Source organism: Notolabrus celidotus, chromosome 16 (assembly GCF_009762535.1).
Source record: "Notolabrus celidotus isolate fNotCel1 chromosome 16, fNotCel1.pri, whole genome shotgun sequence".
Lineage (NCBI taxonomy): Eukaryota > Metazoa > Chordata > Actinopteri > Labriformes > Labridae > Notolabrus > Notolabrus celidotus.
Genome location: NC_048287.1, coordinates 1,674,414 through 1,697,465, shown reverse-complemented (window position 1 = coordinate 1,697,465; position 23,052 = coordinate 1,674,414). Strand labels below are relative to the sequence as shown.

The following is a 23,052-nucleotide window of genomic DNA, read 5'->3' as shown; positions in this document are numbered from 1 at the left end:
CGACAGACGGAGCTTGCAGAACGCTGTGAGGAACATCCTGGATGGAGAACTCCTCAACAAGTACTTGTACCTCAGCACGATGGAGCGCAGTGAGCTGGCCAAGAAGATCGGTACCACTCAGGATATCGTGAGTGCAGAGACAGGAAGCAGAGACTCCTTTCTGTTTTTTTGTAGTTTGTCTCTCATTCGATCCTCTTCTCATCTCCAGATCCTGGACGACCTTCTGGAGATGGACCGAGTCACCGCACACTTCTGAGAGCCACATTCCCAAACCTCGACCTCTGAAGCTGTTTTATACTGAATGGAGAAAATGTTTTGTTATAGCCATCTTTTTCAAACTTTGTGTTCGTAGTCAGACTGAAACAAACCGCAGTTTCTTTTGGACATTTTGTAGAAAAACAAAAACCAGTAAAAGTCATTTACAGAAACTTTGGGTGTGATTCCTGTAGTGTTGTAGTACTCCAAACCGCTTATTCAAGGTCTCAGTCTCGTCTCAGAATCAAAAGCATTTTTACTCGGTTGTGTCCTGGTCTCAGTCTGGGTGGACTCCTTATTTTAGATCAAGACTGCTCAAGACCACCACTGATGCCCTCTGTGTCCCGGTTATGACCGCGACTTTCATGGTGCTACAGTGAGTGACACGCCCCCTTCACTCATGCATTAATGAATGGAGACTAAAGGTGGGCGGATCGATCCCAAAATATGGATACTACAGATACTAGCTATGCCTCATTTTTGAAGATCAAGGATTCAAGGTTTTTTATTGTCATACCAATACAAGCTGTCACATGATATGGAACGAAATTACATTTCTCAGGTCCCGCATTAAGCCAAAAAAAGAGCACGAATTAAGGGAAGACATAGTAATAAATGTAAAAATATAAATACATATATAAATATATAAATATTGTGCATAGTGCAATTGAATGTGCAAATGTACAGTGTGCAAGTTTTGAGGTAGTCCGTTTTATTGTACTGTTCATGTCAGAGTCTGTATGGCTGGGAGCGGCTGAGACTACAGAGCACCACCAGAGTTCAGCAGTCTTACAGCCTCAGGAAAGAAGCTGTTCCTCATTCTGGTGGTTCTGCTTTTGATGCTCTGCAGCCTCCTGCCTGAGGGGAGAGGAGCAAACAGTTTGTGTGCAGGGTGGGAGGTGGGAGGTGTCCTTCATGATGCCAGAGGCCCTATTTCTGCATCTGCTGGTGTAAATGTCTGTGGTTGGTGGTAAGCTGTTCCCTACAATCCTCTGTGCAGCCTTCACCACCCTCTGCAGAGTCTTCTTCTCTGCAGCAGAGCAGCTGCCACGCAACACTGATGCAGGAGCACAGGACGCTCTCCACCACACATCTGTAAAAGGAGTTCAGAGCTGAGCTCCCAAGTCCTGCTCGCCTCAGCTTCCTAAGAAAGTAGAGGCGCTGGTGGGCCTTCTTTTCGATTCTAGCATCAATAGGAACAATCCCAGTTTCAGTTTCTCTCTTCTAGGTTTTATCCAGTTCATCAAAGAGTCTGTGCAAACAACGTTCTGTTCTCTTGAACACACTCAGTGCATGCACGCTTTACTTCTCCACTGCTGCTGTCCTGTCTGCTCAAACAACCAACAAACGCATTACGCAGCGCGCCACATCACACACCCTGACTAACGGTGCCAATCAGACATGCATTGCATGCCGTGATGGCTGAAAGTAAGAGGAGCATCTTGTGGAGCTATTTACAGCTGTCACTGAAAATGTAGTGAACTCTGACATGTGTAGGAAGGCTGTTCGCTACTGTGATAACACCACCAATTAGTTCCAAACATCTAAAATCCACGTCAAAGAGAACTCTGAGTTTCAAGAGGAAAGAAGGGAGGAGGAGGGAAATGCTTCAGACAGAGTATTTGTTGTTGCTTTAAAAACTGTTCAGTGTTTTAACAACACACATAATATATCAAAGTACATAAGATACTTTGAATGATAGAAAGTATCAGTATCGATATCGGGTGATTCTGGCCCTGTGTTATTTGGTATCAGATCTTAACCAGAATTTGTGGTATTGCACAGCCCCTAATGGAGACAGACGACAGGAGAGACTGTGTGCCGTGATCAGAGATGTCTGCTAAGACATTCAATAACAAACTCTGGAGGCACACTGAGAGAAGGGCACAGATAAACACCCGCCACAGTCAACAGCTATAACCCGTCTGATACAAACACTACAAATATTAGAAAACAGAACCTCCTACCTCTCCTGAGATCACTGGCATAAAAACACAGTTTTAAAGGTGCATTAGGAGAAATGGGGTAAAAAAACAATCCTTTTTTTCTGCTGGGTTTGGAAAAAAAAGTCACAATACCCATCAGTACTCATCGGTAATTGAAGAAATTTGAGATAATGGCGAAATCTCTTGGGTTTTTCAATGCTATTGTATCAAGCAATGTTATTATTCCCCTTGTTCTCGTTATCACGGACCAATCAGAGCTACTCTCCGACCCTCTGTCCTGATTGGTCGAGTGGCAGCCCCTACTACGTTGTCCTCATTGGCTGGGAAGCCGGCACTACGAGAAGTAGGGGAAATCTGGTGAGGAGGGGTAGTGTTGACATTCCAAATCTCTCTTTAACTGATGTTTCTATCAAGAATACCAACAGCAGCTTTATCTCTGATCTAAAGTGAAAGTTAAACTAACGATGAGGAAAACAACACTTCAGGAGTCAAAGTCTCTCACAGTGCATCAAAAGAAAGGCAACAAAGACATTGTCTCTTGCTGTCATATTTATTTAAATTTATATTTAAAGCAAACTTAAATAAAATAAACAGAAGTCTTTTATTTTGTTAACTCTCATACTGATTTTTCATTGATACATATGGTCTTGGTCTTGACTCTTTAGGGTTGCCAACTGTCCTGTATTAGCCGGGACATCCTGTATATGGGCCAAATTTGTTTTTTTTCTTACAGGACTCTCAATTGTCCCGTATATTGACTTTTAACTCTTGTAAATACAGCAGACTGCACTCTACAGATCCTAGATCAGATAAACAGCAGTGGCAGATCATGTGCCAATCACACCGCCTGTCATCCAATCACAGGCCCCCTCACGCGTATCAGTTGTACACCAGCACAAATGCGCCAAGTCCTGCAAAAAAGTGGAGAGGATTTTCTCTCTGATGGCCGTTAAATGGTCAGATTCAAGAAACAGATGCAGCACAGAGCTGATCAAACATGAACTTCAGATATCTGTAAACTGGCACTCGTCATGCAAAAGGACAAAGACTGCTTGAGTCAGTCAAGAGCAGCAAAAAGTATCCATGGAAAAAGTACATGTGGTGAGTCATACTCCTCTTCTGCATTTCATTTTTCTTTTGCCTGTTTTTTTTATGTAAAGATCCAAACTGTGGTTTCTTTGAGGTTTATTCATATGAGGTTACATAATGATACAGTAAGGATTAAAGGGAGTAGACACACTTTCTGCATTTCCAGTTTAATCAGAATCAGAATATATGCTTAATTCACACATCATGCTCACACCACCATGGCACCGTGAACCTGCCCCTTATTTAGGAGTGAGAAAGTTGGCAACCCTAGTCTCGATCCCTAATAGTCTTGGTCTTTTTTTTTTTTTTTTTTTTTTTCCTCTTGTCTGCATATATATTTCTGGTTTGTGTCATGTTTGTCACAAACTGTCAAATATTAATGCAATTTATTCTTGCAGCAAAAGAAAAGAAAGAAACCTTTTTCTTCTGTGCTTGTGACTGTGTGCATGCAACCATCACCATCCCTCTTAGAACTCTGGCCTATCTTTTATTGACAGCTAATATCATGTTCTGTAAAGAGGGCGTGCACACCTAGGTGGACCAAAAAAAAATAATAAAAAAATAAGAGAAAGTGAAAGAAAGATTACATAAGGGTATACAAGGGACAGGGAGAGAGAAGGAGAGAGAGACCTAACACACTTAGATGGAGAGGGACCATCTCACCATGATGCCAAAAAAAACTCCGTGGGGTGATACTAATGATTAAGCAACCCTTAGTGTCCACAATCATTACTGAAGCTTGGGTCACAGAGGGTTGCCGCGTGCTGTGTTTCTATTTGTGTAACAAGACCACCACTGGTGCAGATGAAACCACTTGGGTCAGATCAGCCGAGCGGTTCGGCCCGGCACCCGGGCCGCGAGAGCAGTCAGACCCGAAGGACCCAACCCGCCGCGGGAGACCCAGGCCAGGGACAAGCCAAGGACCCAGACCGGAAGCAAACAGGTACCGCCGGAGCACCCAGTGCGACCCCAGGTCACCCAGTAGGAGGAAAGGGGGGGGGAGAGATCCCGCAGCCCCCCGATGGGACACCCCCACAACACTGCCACCACAGCCCCCCAAGACGGAGCCAAAGGAGCCACCAGGGCCGAGGGGGCCCGGCACCGGGAGCAGACAGCCAGGCAGACGGGCAGGACCAGGACCAGAGCCCGCCAACCGGCGCGCCGGAGCGGGGGGAGGGCGGAGGCGGCAGGGCCAATCCCCCCTGCCCCCCCCAGACGGCCCGACCACTCCCCCCAGCCACGCCCCCACCCACGCCCTGCGACTGATGGACCAGGCCGCGGGGGCATGGAGGGACACCACAATGGCTGCCGCAGTAACACCCCCCCAGGTCTTGGTCTTGTCTTGGTCTCGGACATGTCTTGGTCTCGGTTAATGTGGTCTTGACTACAACACTAGATTCCTGTGTGTGGAAACATAAAGCCGGGACAGGAGTTTATTAAAAAGAGGTAAAACCTTTTATTGACAGCATGAGATAATCTTAAAAACACTGGATGAGGTGGCACTGGGCTCTTTGATTCTTCACAGTAACTCTAACGGCTAATTTAAAGCAAAGAAGTCTTCTTCACACATTGATTTGTTTCCATTATTAAAGCTGCGTTTTTTCTTACTGAAATATGACGAGGTTACCACAGTGTGATGCAACATGAAACATGTCATGGTTCAGGTCTAACTCCAGCAGGACGTAGCTTTAGTGTCATTACGTTAGATTTGGCTCATTCCTGGAACACAGAGTCACTTTGAAGATGCTGCAGCTGCTACAAGATCCTGATATGATCAACGTTTCCTGATTCATCAAAAGAAACTGCAGCTTCAAATCATCAACATTGCTGTACTGAGATATCACTTTATAAAACGGCATTTTAAATACTAAAAATATATAAAATTATTCATTAAATTAAAAAGAACTTAAACAGGATGTTGAGTTCTGAGTGGTTGGATCAGGTTTTGGTGCTTTCGAAGTCCTGAAGCTGAAAACGTCCCGTGCGTCCTCAGGGTTCAGGAGAATTTGGTGTGGAGCAGTGGTGAGGAAAGCTGTAGGACTGCATTATCAGGTTTGGTATCGCTCCTTCTTCTCTGCTCTTTGTGACAGTAGCGTGAACTACCTCAGGTACTCGTACATCTCTGCATCCAGAGATACAAGACCAAAGAACGACAGCGTGCTCAGGAACCAGCGCGTCACACTCATCGACGCCATCTCCCATCTGTGGAGGAGAGTTAGCGTTAAGGACAGATGCAGCAACAATGAAACACACTTCATATGAGAGAATAGGAGGAGTATAAAAAAGATGATAGAACGGTTAAATGCAATATAAAAGGCACACGATGTGTTTACTTTGAATATGCAGCTTGAAAAAGAAAACTGGAGAGAGTTTGAGTCAAGGATGGTTTGTGGTAAAGAGTGCCAGAGACAGGGGGATGCAGATCCAGATCCCATGGAGGTCAAACCATAGACTGTATAAATAATAGGGTTGCAAAATTCCGGGAAATTTTCAAAGTTGGAAACTTTCCATGTGAATTAACGGGAATATATGGAAATAAAGCAGGAATTGACTAAATTGAAGGTTGGCTCTTAATAGGGAACTTAAATATAGTTGTGGAAAATATATTTGAGCATAATCTTGATTAAAACAACCAGATTTCATCAAGTACAGTTGAATATCCTATTCCTCAATCACATGCACATAGCACACTGCTTACTGCAGGGCTTTTGAGACCACGCCCCCTACATGCACTGTGCATTCCTCCATCACATGAAGCACACATGATTTCTAGAATCCTGCAGAGGCTAGGCTTGAGAAGCTTGAGGGAAGATGCTTTTCATTTAACATTTTGAATGGGACTTTGTTGGGAGTGCACTGTTGTTAATTTTTTGAATAGGTTGAGTCGGGGGGGATGAGTAATATTTAACTCAACATTCATGTTTTTGTTCTTCAATGAAAGAATTGGTTGTTCAATGAAATATTTAACACTTGATAAAAGTTCTACTTACAAATAAATCTGTTTCATTGTATTATTTTGGATGGATGTCTGCTTTTAACAAAACAAATATTTTGTTAAATATTTTTGATGAGCATGGGGTACAGTGAGGAGCATGGAGGAAGAGGATCTGAGAGTGCAGGTATGAAGGAGATCAGAGAGTTATGGAGGTGATGGTTATGGAGAGCTTTGAATGTGAGCAGGAGGATATTGAAGTTTTGTATTTGACAGGAAGTTGTTGGAGGATGGTGGTGAGTTCAGGACCAGTTGTTGAATATATTGTATTCTTAACCTCAGGATTTTGGGGTTGGTTTGGGTCGGGCTGGGGGTGGGATTAGGATGGGGGGGGGGGTCTTTTTATTTTTATATATATCTTTCTTTCTTTTTTAATTTATTCTGTTTTAAGTTGTTTTTATGTACAGCTCTTTGTGTTATAATGTCATTGTATAAAAGGCACTTTATAAATAAAGTCTGATTGATTGATTGATTGATTGATTGATTGATTGATTGATTGATTGATTGATTGATTGATTGATTGATTGATTTGAAGTTTATGGAGAGGTTGTGGGGGAGACCGAAGAGGAGAGAGTTGCAATAATTGATATGAGAGGTGACCAGGGAATGGCGGTGTTAGGTGTGAGGGACGGGTGGAGGTGGTTGATATTGCACAGGTGAAAGTAAGCAGATGAGTAACATTATTGATATGGGCTTCAAAAGATATCATACTGTCCAGGATGAAACCCAGACTCTTGACTTGGGGGAAAAGGAGAACTGTGGAGTCATCAGTGGTGAGGGTGAAGCTGTTAGTTTTGGCTAGCTTGGATTTGGAACCAATGTGAAGAGTCTCTGTTTTATTGCTGTTGAGTTTCAGAAAGGTATACGAGATTTAACCTCATGCAGTCTGTGAGGGAAGAAGGACTGAGTTTGGTTTGGAGGACAGCTACAGCTGGGGGTCGTCAGCGTAGCAGTGGAGGTGAATACTGAATATTCTGAAGATGTGACCGAGAGGTAAGAGGTAGATAATGAACAGGAGGAGGCCCAGGGCAGATCCATGAGGAATACTGGAGGTTGCAGTGGAGAGTTATTAATGTACATTATATCTATAAATTGAATCTTAAAGATCTCATAGTGCCCTATTACCCCTCTAGAACACTACGCTCCCAACATGCAGGCCTGCTGGTCGTACCTAAAGTCTCTTAAAGTAGTATGGGAGGTAGAACCTTCAGTTATCAGGCCCCTCTCCTTTGGAATCATCTACCAGTCAGGGTCCGGGAGGCAGACACCCTCTCTAATTTTAAGAGTAGGCTTCAAACTTTTCTTTTTGATAAAGCTTATAGTTAGAGCTGGATCAGGCTTGGACCAGCTCTTAGTGATGCTGCTATAGGCTTAGACTGCCGGGGGAACTGGTGCACTGACACACTGGGATCCTAGCTCACCCCCTTCCCCCCAACCCCCTCATCACTTACTTTAACTCTGCCTGTCCCATTAAAGTTACTAACCATAGACCTTTCTGGAGTCCCTGAGCTCCCTTGTCTCGTAGGTTCCTCTGAGCTGCCGTTAGACCTCCTCCTGCTCGTGAACGGTCCAGACCTCCAGCGGCAACAGCTACTACTACTCGTCTCATCACTATCACCGCTCCCTCCTCTCTTCTTCTCCTCTATCCCTCTTTCCAGACCCACATGGTCGAGGCAGATGTCTGTCTAACATGAGTCGGTTCTGCTCGAGGTTTCTGCCTGTTAAAGGAAGTTTGTCCTCTCCGCTGTAACTAGCTAATACTGTGAGTGCAATGCTCATGGTGGATTAAGGTGGGGTCAGACTGAGTCTTATCCTGTCTTGGTGTTGGGTCTCTGTTCATAATTTGACATAGTGGTCTAGACCTGCTCTGTTTGTAAAAGAGTCTTGAGATAATGTTTGTTGTGATTTGGAGCTATACAAATAAAGATTGATTGGTTTATAAATGCATTCAGTGTACAAATGTGCAGAAAGAGGAAGTTGCCAAGTGAGACAACTCCGTAAAATTCAGAATGTCCAATGTGTGCACTCAGATCCCATAGTAGGGATAACTTCACCTTAGAACCAGTTCAAACTTGAAACCTTCCCATGTTGATCTGACCCAGCTAAAGATCCAGAGTCTGGTCATCCTCGTCCTCTCGGCCTGAATCTTCCCCCAGCCTCGCACCGCGCTGAAACCGAGAGGGACATCATCAATCATCATCATCATCATCCATCATCATCATCATCATCCATGGTGCCAGACACAGTTTCCCCAAACTGGTGAACTGATTTCTAGTTTCAGTTTTTTGTTTAAGAAACAGATCTTCCCTCGTGTATTCATCCAGGTATCTGTGTTTTTTTTGTGTTTGTCTTAAAAGCTTTCTAAAAACTACCAGTGAATACACTCCCAGTAAATTCTTCTGAAGAACGGATTCATTAAGGAAACACTAGGTTGGATTATGAGTTTATGTTGGAAGTTTTGGAAAAAAACATTGACCCAGGATGAATAAATGGTCTTTAGTCTTTCTTCATAAAACAGGTATGTGTGTGTATATGTATGTGTGTATGTATGTGTGTGTGTGTATATGTGTATGTATATGTGTGTGTATGTATATATGTATATATATATGTATGTGTGTGTACGTGTATGTAGGTGTATGTATGTATGTGTGTGTGTATATACACTACCGTTCAAAAGTTTGGGGTCACCCAGACAGTTTTGTGTTTTTCATGAAAACTCAACAATTTATTTATCAAATGAGTTACAAAATGAATAGAAAACATAGTTCAAGACATTGAGAATGTTAGAAATAATGATTTTTTAGTTGAAATAATAATTTTGTCTTTCAAACTTTGCTTTCATCAAAGAATGCTCCCTTTGTAGCATTACAACATTGCAGACCTTTGGCATTCTAGCTGTTTATCTGTTGAGGGAATCTGAAGAAACCCCACGCTTCCTGAAGCCCCTCCACAAGTTGGATTGGCTTGATGGACACTTTCTTGCCTACCATACGGTCAAGCTGCTCCCACAACAGCTCAATGGGGTTGAGATCTGGTGACTGTGCTGTCCACTCCATTACAGACAGAATACCAGCTGCCTGCTTCTTCCCTAAATAGTTCTTGCATAATCTGGAAGTGTGCTTTGGGTCATTGTCCTGTTGTAGGAGGAAATTGGCTCCAATCAAGCGCTGTCCACAGGGTATGGCATGGCGTTGCAAAATTGAGTGATAGCCTTCATTATTCAAAATCCCTTTTATCTTGTTCAAATCTCCCACTTTACCAGCACCAAAGCATCCCCAGACCATCACATGACCTCCACCATGCTTAACAGATGGTGTCAGGTACTCTTCAGCATCTTTTCACGTGTTCTGCATCTCACTAATCTTCTTCTGTGTGATCCAAACACCTGAAACTTTGATTCGTCCGTCCATAACACTTTTTTCCAATCTTCCTCTACCCAATGTCTGTGTTCTTCTGACCATATTAATCTTTTCCTTTTATTGGCCAGTCTCAGATATGGCTTTTTCTTTGCCGTTTTTACGGGTACCATTAAATGAAGCTGCCAGTTCAGGACCTGTGAGGCGTCTATTTCTCAAACTAGAGACTCTACTGTACTTGTCTTCTTGTTCAGTTGTGCACCGGGGCCTCTCACTTCTCTTTCTACTCTGGTTAGAGCCTGTTTGTGCTGTTCTCTGAAGGGAGTAGTACACATCGTTGTAGGAAATGTTCAGTTTCTTTGCAATTTCTCGCATGGAATATCCTTCATTTCTAAGAACAAGAATAGACTGTGGAGTTTCATATGAAAGTTCTCTTTTTCTGGCCATTCTAAGAGTATAATCGAACCCACAAATGTGATGCTCCAGATACTCAACTAGCTCAAAGAAAGGCCAGTTTTATAGTAAACTGAAATGTGAAGAATGTTTTGTTGCAACACTCTGGGAAAAAAAAAAAAAAAAAAAAAAAAACAGGAACAAGTTCTGACATTTTTACTGCCAGGACAATCTGAATTCTCTTTCATTTGTAGATTTGTAGTATTTTTACTTATTTTTCACTTATTGAAACTCTTCTTGATTGTACTTATGTCTGGGTTGCTGTAACAACTGAATTTCCCCCCGGGGATCAATAAAGTAATATCTTAATATCTTATCATATCTTATCTTATCTTATCTTATCTTATCTTATCTTAGATCTTTATTGTTTGTAAAAGTAAAACTCCCTTAAACTACTAAAGTCAGGACGCACTTCTAAAGAATGATTTTTAAAGGACGACATCTGTTACCACTTGTTGCTCCAGCTGACATCAAGACTGTTCTGGTGACTCAGAATGTTTTCACGTCTGCTTCCAAAGAACAGTGTTCAGAGTGATTACAGAATATTTACTCTGTCAATTTTTAATGGAACATCCTGAAAGAAGAAACTCACCTTTTAATCGATCAGTCAACAACTACCAAGAACACAAAGTCCTTGAGGATGGAAACGTCAACATGCAGCCAAACAACTCTGAATCTGAGCGTGAGGAGCTGAACTCTGGATGAACTAACCTCTTGGCCATGACGCAGTAGCGGTCCACAGGAGCTCCCAGAGTGATGTTGATGCTTCGGACCGTGTTGATGTTCCTGAAGACGAGCAGCATGGGCCGAGGCATCGACTTCAACACCTGCATGATGCTTCCGAAGCGCTGCATGGCCATCTCACGCATGTAGGGCCGTCTCCTCCCGGCTCAGGATGTTGGACAGGCCCAGCTCGCGCATGTTGATGGGTCGCTGCAGCAGCATCTCGGAGAAGAGGAAATATTCTGTGGCCCGGTCCAGAAGAAATTTAGATATTGTTTTAACATGAAACCATTAAAGTGGGCCTGTTTCACACGTTAAAGGGATAGTTCAGTTTTTTTGAAGTGGGGTCGTATGAGTTACAGTACACTATTGCTCCTGTTAGCCACAATGAGTGCAGGTGAGCTCTTCCCCTTTAATAAGAAAATTCCCAGAGGACCGACAGGTAAGCTAGGCTATTTTCTCTGCGGACGGGGCCTCCTATTTCACGTAATTTCGCTAAACTTAAAGGTGACATATCATGCAAAATTGACTTTTTAATGGTTCTCTACCTGAAATATGTTTCCCTGGCATGTCTACAAACCCCCTGAAAATGAAAAAAATCCATTCTGCCCCTGTTCTGATTTCTCCAACTTTCTGTAAATGTGTGTGAAACCAGCCGTTTCAGACTTCAGTGTTTTTGTTACGTCACAACAATATCCGGTCTGTCACGGAGTCAGAGCTCGGAGCTTGTTCAGTCCATAGACTGTATAAAATACAACTCAACCCCTCCTCTGTTTTTCATTACCTGCACACATGTGTGGTAACAAGGAGCTTAGGAGGGAGGCATGCTAGTTGTAGGCTGTCTTAATAAACACAGAGGTCGGTTTTACTCCCCACGTCTGCAGATTTGAAGATCTAGTGGATGATTTTTATTTATCATGGATAAGTGCTAGCGCTAGTTAGCATAGCTACATAGCTACATGTTCATAGCTGTGTACCAAGACACACGTCGACATACTGATAAATAAAACAACAAGAAACACTAAATCTGTGACCAATGGTTCAGAAAGGTCCTGCTGCAGGCGCCTCTCCATCAGGATCAGATTCTGGATCAGATTCAGAGGGTTGAAGTAACGTGATCTCTGAGCAGCCGTGTATATTCAGCCAACATGTAAACATTAGATCAACGTGCTGGAGAGCCGAGGGCACATCCACTTCCTGAGGGGGCGTGGTCAGAGAGAAAACAGACTGTTCTGAGGAGAGGAAGAGGGTTTTTCAGGCAGACCAAAATCTGATTTCAAAGTGGGTTTTTTTGAGCATAAACTTTAAAGACATGTTTTGGGGACCTCTTAGACCAATATATATTGATGAAAAAAAGCGTGATATGTCATCTTTAAGAAAATATGGTTCAAGCTCTCATCACGGTGCAAATGCATGAACCAGTAGAAAAAATTGGAGCTATTCAGTTTGCCGTCAGAAAACCCCTTTGTTTTGTTATTTTCAGACGCACCTCGCAGACCGGTGTTCTCCCCCGTGAGCACGGATACACACCGATCAGCTGTTTGGATCTGCCTACACTTTTAGGAACAAAAACTACAAGACTGCAGAAATGAGTGATTCTGACAGCGACGATGACATGCCGGTTACTGTGGACACAAGAGGATATTTCTATGAATCAGAGTTTACAGAGGAAGAACTCCAGATGCAGACCCAACGTACAACGAAGAAGAGAGGGGAGAAAGTTCTGTGCTAACGAGTGAGCAGGAGAGATCAACGTTACCTGGTGGTGCCGGTGTGTAAACTGTGAGCCCATGCCAACGAACCCAGAGAGCTTCTGCTGTCAGGAGAGGGACTTAGTGACAACTTCAGGACCTTTCTGAATCAGAGGATACCAGCGGCTCACATACGGCTCCAGTCTGCATCACTCATCATCCAGAGTTCCCTGCCTTACAGGAGGTTTGCTTGTTTGAACAGCCGGGATAAAGACAGGTACATCCCATCTTTTAAATGTGCAGAAAGTGAGTTTAATTCACTCTAAAGACCGATACCACTACTTGGTCCTGCTACGTGCTTGTTGATCCAAACAGCTGATCGGCGTGTATCCGTGCTCATGCAGCGGAAGAACACCGGTCTGCGAGGTGCATCTAAAAATAGTGCCAAAAGTCAAGAGCTGCACAATTGCACCGTGAAGCGCTCACCTGCGCTCATTGTGGCTAGCAGGAGCAATAGTGTAATGTAACTCATACAACCCCACTTCAAAAAATACTGAAATATAGACAGACGTCTAATCCAGGTTTAAAGTGCTCACACGTCATCATTAACAACAAGGGTGTTACAGCATCCACTGATACACATCAACTCAAACCATTTACCTTTGACCCCCAGTGCGCTGCAGTACTTCTGCATTGCTGCCTCGTCTCTCAGGACTATGGACCTCCAGAGTTTACAAAGGGCAGCTCTGTCCCTGAGGGGAAAGGTCACGGTTACAGCTCACAGCAGAGTGGAGTCACAGATAGTATAGAGCAGAGCGCTGAGTCTTACCGCTGACTGAGGTATTCATACAGGCCGTGGTCCAGGAGCACCAACTCTGCCTTCTTATCAGGACCTGGTCTCACCAGAACTGGAACACAAACAAATGAAACATCTAACTGCAGTATTATAATGAACATTATGGTGGTCATTTTTAAACCTTGTATGAGTCCACCAGAGGGAAAGAAGCTGTACTCTGAAGCAGCATGGTTCTCTGGTACTTTTCAAGACTCAGATTTCTTTTCTGTTTTCTTCTTCTGAGATGTTTCAGACAACATCAGACACCAGAGTACAAACTGCTCTGTGTTTATTATCGCAGCAATGTAAATGTACTATTTAGGATCTATTTCCAGTGGAGTGGAGTGGATGGCCTGTTGCTACGGGCCATTCAGTCTCTGTATTGTCGGAGCAAGAGTTTGGTTTGCATTGCCGGCAGTAAGTCGAATTCGTTCCCGGTGGGGGTTGGACTCCGCCAGGGCTGCCTTTTGTCACCGGTTCTGTTCATAACTTCTATGGACAGAATTTCTAGGCGCAGCCAAGTGGCGGAGGGTTTCCGGTTCGGTGGCCTTGGGATTCTATCTCTGCTCTTTGTAGATGATGTCGTCCTATTGGCTTCATCGAACGGTGACCTCCAGCTCGCGCTGGGACGGTTTGCAGCTGAGTGTGAAGCAGCGGGGATGGGGATCAGCACCTCCAAGTCTGAGGCCATGGTGCTCAGTCGGAAAAGGGTGGCTTGCCCTCTCCAGGTCGGAGGAGAGTCTTTGCCCCAGGCGGAGGAGTTTAAGTATCTCGGGGTCTTGTTCACAAGTGAGGAGAAGAGGGAGCGGGAGATCGACAGACGGATCGGGGCGGTGTCTACAGTGATGCGGACGCTGTACCGGTCTGTCGTGGTGAAGAGGGAGCTGAGCCAGAAGGCAAAGCTCTTAATTTAATTTTCCTCGGTTGCATCCATTCTGAAATTTACTTCCTGACCCCCATTTGAATTCCACCCGTCACTGGCGTCACGTGACTGCAAACAACCTATTGTTGGGATGTGAAGTCAGCTCTTGGAAACTTGTATTGATCCTTTAAGTTCATTCATTTCAGACTGCTACATATTATTGTCAGAGCTCTCTGTCCAAAGAAGAAGTAGCTAGTCAGCACCGAGATCGAAAACTGCCTTGTGACATGCCACTGCGTACTGCTGTGGCCTGTCACTAGGGATGGGTACCGAATTTGGTCCTTTTAAAGGTACCGACCAAATTCCGTCTGTACTACCGAGTACCGATTCACGTAAAATCAAACGGTACCATGTTTCGGTACCTGAACGCATCCCTGTGACTGTGAGGGAGTGGAAGAGGAGGTGATTTTTTCATACTTTCGCCCTGTAATAAAGTCAGAGACTGATCGGGTGGACATCTCTGCTCTCTGCTCTCTGCATCTGCGCGGGAGCGCGCCAAACGGAGCACAAACGCGCACTCACCGCGAGGCAGAGCAGCAAGAGGATTCAATTTATTTTCTACAGTCTATGGTTGAGACTGACCCTCTCGCTCCGACTACCTGCCCTGTTTAGAACCGTTCCTGTGTGCGTGAATGCCCAACAAGTAAGTTGTGTGTCCTGTTCTTATAAAGAGACGGAGAACTGACTCACATCCGCAGACATTCACATGTGTTCATTGATAAACTCCTGAAAGAGCAATGAGACGCCACAAGCACGTATCAGCTAATATATCTAATCACCTATATAATCCTGTTTCTGTTCCTTTCATGTTAAATGAAATAAATATGTTAAATGAAACAAATTTGAGATATCTTTTTTTTTAATTAACATTTATTACCACATAAACACAAAAGTACCGAAAATTGGTACCGTTGAGTACCAGTACCGATTCCCAGGTACCGGGTATCGGTACCGTATCGGTTCAAATGTGAAAGGTACCCATCCCTACCTGTCACTGCAGCTGGGTTAGGGGAGACATGAGGGAATCATGATATATTCACTGCATTCTTCAAGCAGAATTACTACAGCCTAGTTTTTGTCCTGCTTCAATGATTTGTCACAGTTCTTTACATGCACATACAAAACACAATCTACTCCTGCACTGGTCTTGAACCCGCAATCTTTCAAGTGTTAAGATTAACATCAGAAAGCCCTGATGTTCAGTATTAATGATTTATTCTTTTCAATACAGCTGGTAAATGATTTAAGAGAAGTGTGGTCGTGATCATCATCTCTGCCCTCCTTTCAACACTACATGTAAGGCAGATGATGACAGGGTTATTGGCGGTCAATTTCTATTCAAGGTAGGAACCTTTGTTGCGTTGTCAGGTGTTCTGCCCGGAAAGGTGAAACAGTTTGGACCACTGAAGCAGCATGGTGCCGCAGGAGACATGTGTGGATGTTCATCTGTGAATTGTTATGCATTGGACACTATTGGAGCATAGATCACAGAAATAAATGGACTGAGAGCTCATGATGCAAATATGACTTGGACTTTCATTCATCAAGCACGGTACTTCCCAGCGCGTCAATTAGGTATTCCAGGTGCAGCGCCTCAGTGGCTTAAAGCTTTGGCTTGGCCTCTTCTAGTCTAAAGTTAATCTCATTTTAGGGAAGCTGTTGTCCTAACAGTTTAAGCTTGTGTGCCCCATATTCAGAGGCTACAGTCAGGGTCCGGGAGGCAGACACCCTCTCTACTTTTAAGAGTAGGCTTCAAACTTTCCTTTTTGATAAAGCTTATAGTTAGAGCTGGATCAGTTAGGATACTGGATTAATTGTTTACATCCCTAGCCTGGAGTACCAACCGTTCCCAGGATGAGGGTCAGCGTGGATGAACCCGGTGTAGAATATTTGCTCAGCGAATGTTCGGATCAGTTTATCAGCAGTCTGAAAAACAAACAGCAGATGTGATATTTCAAACAGCACCTCTATGATTATACTCTGAGTATCATCTGCAGTGTGAAGTGCTTAAACTCACATCTTTCAAACTCAGTCCTTGTCTCTTAATCTCCTCTACATTGTTGATTTTGCACCCGTGGCAAAACTCTGCAGTCAACACTCTCTTTATGGAAACAGGAGGAGAAGCTTTAGACGATGAAACACTGTCGTCCAGATATTCTGTGCTCTTAATGTCAGCTCACCTTACTCGTCTGCTCCCAGAACACTTTGGGTACAACAACAAAAGAGAAGTGTTTCAGCTCCTCTGCACACCTCTCAGAGTTTCTGGCCTCATTTTCAAAGTCCAGCTCCTGAGCCAGTGTGCCTTTAAGGTCCTGCAGGAGGGAGAATACAAATCCATATTTGTCTGGCTGCATTCACCTTGAAGACACATACAGTTTAGAGAAACCAGCAACTCTCTGACCTTCAGAACCCAGCGGAATCCAAAGCTGGGGTGCATGAACTTCACGATATCCAGCAGGATCTCTAATGTCCTGATGTCTCCGTCGAACCGGTCCCTGAGGTCAATGTACTGCACCTTTAAAACAAAAAGCGAGGACTGAGGGACTGCTTAACTCTACCCCTGCATGAAAGACTAATCTACCCCGAATAAACACAGAAAACAAAGAGGTCAGACTTGATTTATGTTGAATGTAGTGTCAGATATTTATGCCTCATCAATTGTCGTTTTAAAGTAATATCCCATGATGCAGGAGGATATGAGTTTTATATTTGTACCCTTGGTTTGTTTGAGAAACATGCTCACCTTCACAGCCACAGGAGTCCCGTCAAACAGCTCAGCCTTATGAACCTGGGCCAAGCTGGCAGCAGCGATGGGATCGTGGTCAAAGGTTTTAAAAAGCTGCTCCGGGGTTTTGTTGAAGTCTTCTTGAAAGAGAGCATCAACCTGTCACAGAGACAAACAGAAATGTAGAGCTGTTCTCTCTCTCTCTCTCTCTGTCTCTGTCTCTCTCTCTCTCGCTGTAGCCTTGTTTGTGTCGGCGCTCTCACCTCTTTGTACTTCCTGTTCAAGGCCTTGTCTTCAAGTATCTGCAGGGTACGGATGTATTCGGGGGGGAGGAGGTGGTTGAAGGAACACAGACCTTGACCAAGTTTGATGTATATCCCTCCGTTCTTTACAGCTCCTTCCACCATGCACTCTGCTGCCCTCTGGTGGCACGCTGACAGCTCAGCCAGGTAGGATGGGCTGTTCTAGCAGGGGAGGGAGCAGTGAGACATGTTTGCCCTGACGGTATCACACCTTTGGCATGAGAACATGAGAGGAAACTATGAATGTGTAAACACCGGATCAGACACCTCTGCTAGGAATCTAGGAGGCCTATTTGATCAAGATTTATCCTTCAACTTGCACATTCAGCAAATCTCAAGGTCAGCCTATTTTCACTTGCGCAATATTTCTAAAATTAGACACATCCTGAGCGATGCAAAAAAACTAGTCCATGCATTTGTTACCTCCAGGTTAGATTACTGTAACTCCCTCTTATCAAGCTGCCCCAATAAGTCTCTAAAGATTCTTCAGCTAGTTCAAAACGCTGCAGCTTGAGTACTGACTAGAACTAAGAAGAGAGAGTACATCTCTCCAGTGTTAGCTTCTCTACACTGACTCCACATAAATCTAGACTAGAATTTAAAATCCTTCTTTTAACCTACAAAGCCCTTAATGATCAGACACCTTCATATCTTAAAGAGCTCATAGTGCCCTATTACCCCTCTAGAACACTACACTCCCAATATGCAGGCCTGTTGGACCTACCTCAAGTCTCTAAAAGTAGTATGGGAGGTAGAACCTTCAGTTATCAGGCCCCTCTCCTTTGGAATCATCTACCAATCAGGGTCCGGGAGGCAGACACCCTCTCTACTTTTAAGAGTAGGCTTCAAACTTTCCTTTTTGGTAAAGCTTATAGTTAGAGCTGGATCAGGCTTGGACCAGCTCTTAGTTATGCTGCTGTAGGCTTAGACTGCCGGGGGAACTGGCGCACTGACACACTGGGATCCTATCTCACCCCCTTCCCCCCAACCCCCTCATCACTTACTTTAACTCTCCCTGTCCCATTAAAGTTACTAACCATAGACCTTTCTGGAGTCCCTGAGCTCCCTTGTCTCATAGGTTCCTCTGGGCTGCCGTAGACGTCCTCCTGCTGTGGACGTTCCAGACTCCAGCTGATACTGACGTACTGGACTCCAGCGGCAACAGCTACTACTACTCGTCTCATCACTATCACCGCTCCCTCTCTCTCTTATTCTCCTCTATCCCTCTTTCCAGAACCCAACACGGCCGATTGATTGATTGATTGATTGATTGATTGATTGATTGATTGATTGATTGATTGATTGATTGATTGATTGATTGATTGATTGATTGAGCCTCACATGTGTTGATTAAATCTGTTTTCATGGCATGATGAAACTTACCTCATCGAGACCCTGGAGAGACACATTGGTGGTCCACCAGTAATCCACAGAGATGAAGACTCCTACAGAGAGAGACCTTAGGACACACAGACAAGAGACTGAACAAGACTATAGAACACTAAGGGAACAAAACTTTCTGATCATGTCCCAGAATAATTCCAGAAGACTGATCTCCTGACAGGCTGAGAGATCAGCTTTTATTTGCCCCAGAGAAAGAGTCTGTGTCGAGCTCAAACATCAACGAGAGAGGAAAGAGGGAACTAACATCTGTCCTAGCACCAAGGGAGGGAGGGGGTCTGCTTTACTGCCTGCAGTAGTCATATGTGATCATTATAATAGAAATATACATGTTATTCTTACTCCTCTTGAACTCATTGACTGACAAGACCTCACCTGCAGAAGCGACCGAATCCTTCAATCACGATCCTCATCTTCCTCCTCGCTCTGTGATCTGACGCAGCGTACTGCACACCCACTGCCACGGGAACACCGACCGAGATGCCGAGCAGTGTCTTCCACAGAAGCCCTCTGCGTTTGCCTTCCCTACAAGCAGGAAACATCACGTCACAACACAGGAATATCACTGAGGCTGATCTGTGATTGTTACAGGGACATCAGACGGTACCTGAGGGAGCTGAGGGGTCTGGAGGTCTGGAGGGAAGAGCTGTGATGTGTACATCTTTGGAGCAGAGCCGTGTGGCGTAAACATAACCTGAACTGAAGAGAGAGAGAGAAACAGGAGGAGACTGATGTTGGTAACATCTTTATCCATCAATCAATCAATCAATCAATCAATCAATCAATCAATCAATCAATCAATCAATCAATTAATCACTCAATCAATCAATCAATCAATCAATTAATCACTCAATCAATAATCAATCAGTTAATCACTCAATCAATAATCAATCAATCAATCAATCAATTAATCACTCAATCAATAATCAATCCATCTATCTATCCATCCATCCGACTTTATTTGTAAAGCTTTTTTCATACAATGAGATTGTAACACAAAGTGCTGAAAATAAAAATAATAAAAAATTATAGTAAATATTAAAAATATAGAAAAATAAGAAGACCCCCCCATCCTTACCCCAACCCCAGCCCTGACCCCAAACCCACCCCACAATCCATATGTAAGATTAAGAACATGATATATACAAAAAATTATATTAGAAATAAATAAATAATACTTATAATAAAACAATAATTATAATAATAATACATATGTTACAATGTTACAATGTCATTTAGCAGATGCTTTTATCCAAAGTGACGTACATACGAGAACAAGAACAACACAAGCAAAGATCTAGACAAGAGGAAACAAGATCAGTAAGAGGAACAAAGTGCTTCAAGTCAATTTGGGTGCAGGTACTGCCAAGCAGTGTAAAGGCAATGCACAAAAGTAAGTAAGGAATTATTATTATTATTATTATTATTATTATTATTATTATGTTTAATTATAAAATAAGGAACATCTACAATGAAGCAACCAAACAATTTAAGACCTTATCATCATCAACAATTAACATCACCACAATAATGACCAAAGTACCAAGTGCTGGGTCCCTCAAGACCTGAACACAGATTCCCAGAGTAGAGCAGGACAGTGTGAGTCAACTGTAGCTGGAAGACATGATCTGCCACTGGGGACAACAGTGGAGAACAGTCTAGCTAAGTGCATAGTGCTTCCTAAAGAGCTGGGTCTTAAGCTGTCTTTTGAAAGTAGAGAGGGACTCTGCAGATCGAATGGAGTTGGACAATTCATTCCACCATTTAGGGGACAACAGAAGAGAAGAGTCCAGCTAGTGATTTTGAGGCCTTGTGTGCTGGAAGCACTAGGCGCTTTTCAGAGGCTGAGCGTAGCGGGCGAGAAGGGCAGTAGACCTGGATGAGGGGTTCCAGGTAAACTGGAGCGGTTTTGGTTCCTGCTTTGTAAGTCATGATTAGAGTTTTGTATCTGATGCGAGCTGCAACTGGAAGCCAGTGTAGTGAGATGAGCAGGGGAGTGACTTGAGCTGTCTTAGGCTGGTTGAAGACCAGACGTGCTGCTGCTGCGTTCTGGATCATTTGCAGAGGTTTAACTGTGCATGCAGGGAGGCCTGCCAGTAGAGAGTTGCAGTAGTCAATGCGTGACATTACATGAGCCTGTGTTGCGTGTTCTGTCAGGTAGGGTCGGATCCTCTTGATGTTATAGAGGGAAAAACGGCAGGACCGAGCAATCGAGGCAACATGAACCTTGAAGGTTTATATAATATATTCACATATAATATAAATGATAATAACAGTAATAATAACAATAATAATAACAGTAATAATAAAAATAATAAATATAATATAAATAATAATAACAATAATAAATATAATATAAATAATAATAACAGTAATAAATAGAATATAAATAATAATATGTAATGATAATAATAATAAGTATAATATAAATAGTAAACGTAATAATAATATATATATAATAATAAGAATAACAACAACAATAATTATAATAATAATACAAATTATTATTGTTATCATTATTTTGTTTATAATTACAATAATAGAAACAACAATAATTATTATAATATCAATAAGTATAAGATAATAATAATAATGATAATAATAACTATAATAATCATATAATAAATAAAAAAGAAGTTGCTAAATGAACTGAGGAAACGCTGTCAACATATGGAGGACACTTAAGATGTTAAAACTCAAGATGGGAAATTAAACTAACCAAAATGAAATAAATTAATAAGATAATAAAACACATCTGTAAAAATCACAAGCTGATAAAATCGAATTAATAACTAAATAAATAAATAATAATGAATGAATAAATAAATAAATAAATGAATAAATAATATAAATGTGTGTACAATAACTTAAAATAAGACTGTGTATACTTTAAATAGTGAATACAATTTGAACTAGATAATCAATAATAAAGTAAGATAGAATAAGACTTGGTTAAAACAGAGACTAAAAGGTCAGTCCTGAGTTTGCCTTTAAGCTTTATGGATCATTCATCATTCTTCAAAAAGATACATCAATGCAAAGGTTCTCAGAGGGTTCAGGCTCTAAAAATCCTTGAGGTTGCCACACACAGGGCACTGAGGACATCCAGGATGAGAAGGACTCTGAGGAAAAGGGACTCCGGGCCTTTAAGCACAGCTAGCATTGGTTGATTATTATCACTGCTGACCTCTTGCCTCATTCACATGACAGTATCAGCTGTGTGTGTTTATGTTTGTGTGTGCCATGTTTGCAGAGAAGGAAGAAGAAGCAGTGAGGGGAGTCAGGATCAAGGCCAGTATGGTCAGCCAGGGTGCTCTGTTGTTTTTGTTGGCTTTCTGCATCTGAGGGACAAAATGTCTCCAGAGCTGACAAATTGATGTTCAGATAGCAGAGAGTCAGGGACCTGAGCACTGAAACATCACACAGACCCAGTCACTGAGCCCCTGAGTGCCTCTCACACAGGGAGGAGGTATGATCTGTCTCCTTTGATTCACAGAGGTGTTATATTAGTAAACACATGTCTGATAGTCTCCTGTCAAACTGAGAAACAACTCAACTGAAAGTTGTGAGAAACCTTGATAATAATGTTGCTGTGGATGTCAACTTACAACACATGAACTCAAACACACAAATCAAAGTCTCCTTAATGAGCCTCCCATCTGATGGTAGCTGTTGATGCTAACGTGGCTAGCTGTTGGTCAACATGCTAGCTCTAGCTAACGCATCCAAGGTTACCAAAGCCCGCATAAAAAGTGAAGACATGTCGGTATTTACCACTCTGCTGGTCCCTCCTGGCATCCTGTCCTGGTGTTACGGTGGTTCTGGTTCAATGTAGTGTCAATACCAAGGTGTCTTTCCCAATGTGATCGCTTGTTAGGTTCAGATCCACCTCCTCTCAAAGACTGAGGAACAGAGCGAGAGGATGACCGCACACGGACTTCCGGGTTGGTAGCAAGCGGCCATAAGGCGTTTTTCGAGCAGAGGGACTTTCCTTTAACTAAGTGCGTTTGGACCGGTGGACCCAGGGTCTACATTTAGTTAAGGGGCAGACAACCTCCCCCCTAAAAAGCCCCATGCTTGAGGGGTAGTACTTTTCAGAGGTTCCAGGACTTTTGGGGGGCAGGGCCTGCAATGCTGAACATGTCTGATTGGTAGATTAACCTCAGTGTTTTTATTCCTCCCTCCGTCCACAATAACATCACACACATCTGTGATTCTCTTGATTTCTCTTTCTTTCATTAGTTTTGATTTGTTCTATCTTGTTTGTATGTGTGTGTACTTTTCAAAAGAAGAAGCTGTGATTCTCTTGATTTAGCAGCTTGTAACAGTAGTCTTCTCTCAGCCCACCGTGAATGCGTCGCT

At 43.0% G+C, this 23,052-nt stretch overlaps 2 protein-coding genes across 3 annotated transcripts in view; one reads left to right on the top strand and one right to left on the bottom strand.

Moving 5' to 3' along the window:
• The window catches only part of cpsf1 (cleavage and polyadenylation specific factor 1), a 27,946-nt gene extending 27,518 nt beyond the window's left edge, over window positions 1-428 (top strand). For both annotated transcript variants that reach the window (XM_034704747.1, XM_034704746.1), the window contains exons 38-39: window positions 1-127; window positions 209-428. In XM_034704747.1, coding sequence (XP_034560638.1) covers window positions 1-127; window positions 209-256 — 175 coding nt within the window. In that variant the 3' untranslated portion in view covers window positions 257-428. The remainder of the gene's footprint in view (window positions 128-208) is intronic.
• Window positions 429-4,722: 4,294 nt separating this feature from the next.
• On the bottom strand, window positions 4,723-22,780 carry adck5 (aarF domain containing kinase 5). The gene is given in 16 exon segments (XM_034705354.1): window positions 4,723-5,492; window positions 8,337-8,450; window positions 10,803-10,963; window positions 10,965-11,056; window positions 13,166-13,257; window positions 13,335-13,413; window positions 16,107-16,188; window positions 16,280-16,363; window positions 16,443-16,574; window positions 16,664-16,777; window positions 17,006-17,146; window positions 17,251-17,451; window positions 18,673-18,748; window positions 19,066-19,215; window positions 19,298-19,389; window positions 22,465-22,780. Coding segments are annotated over 16 exon segments (1,737 nt in total). The 5' UTR covers window positions 22,489-22,780; the 3' UTR covers window positions 4,723-5,389.
• Window positions 22,781-23,052: the final 272 nt, after the last annotated feature.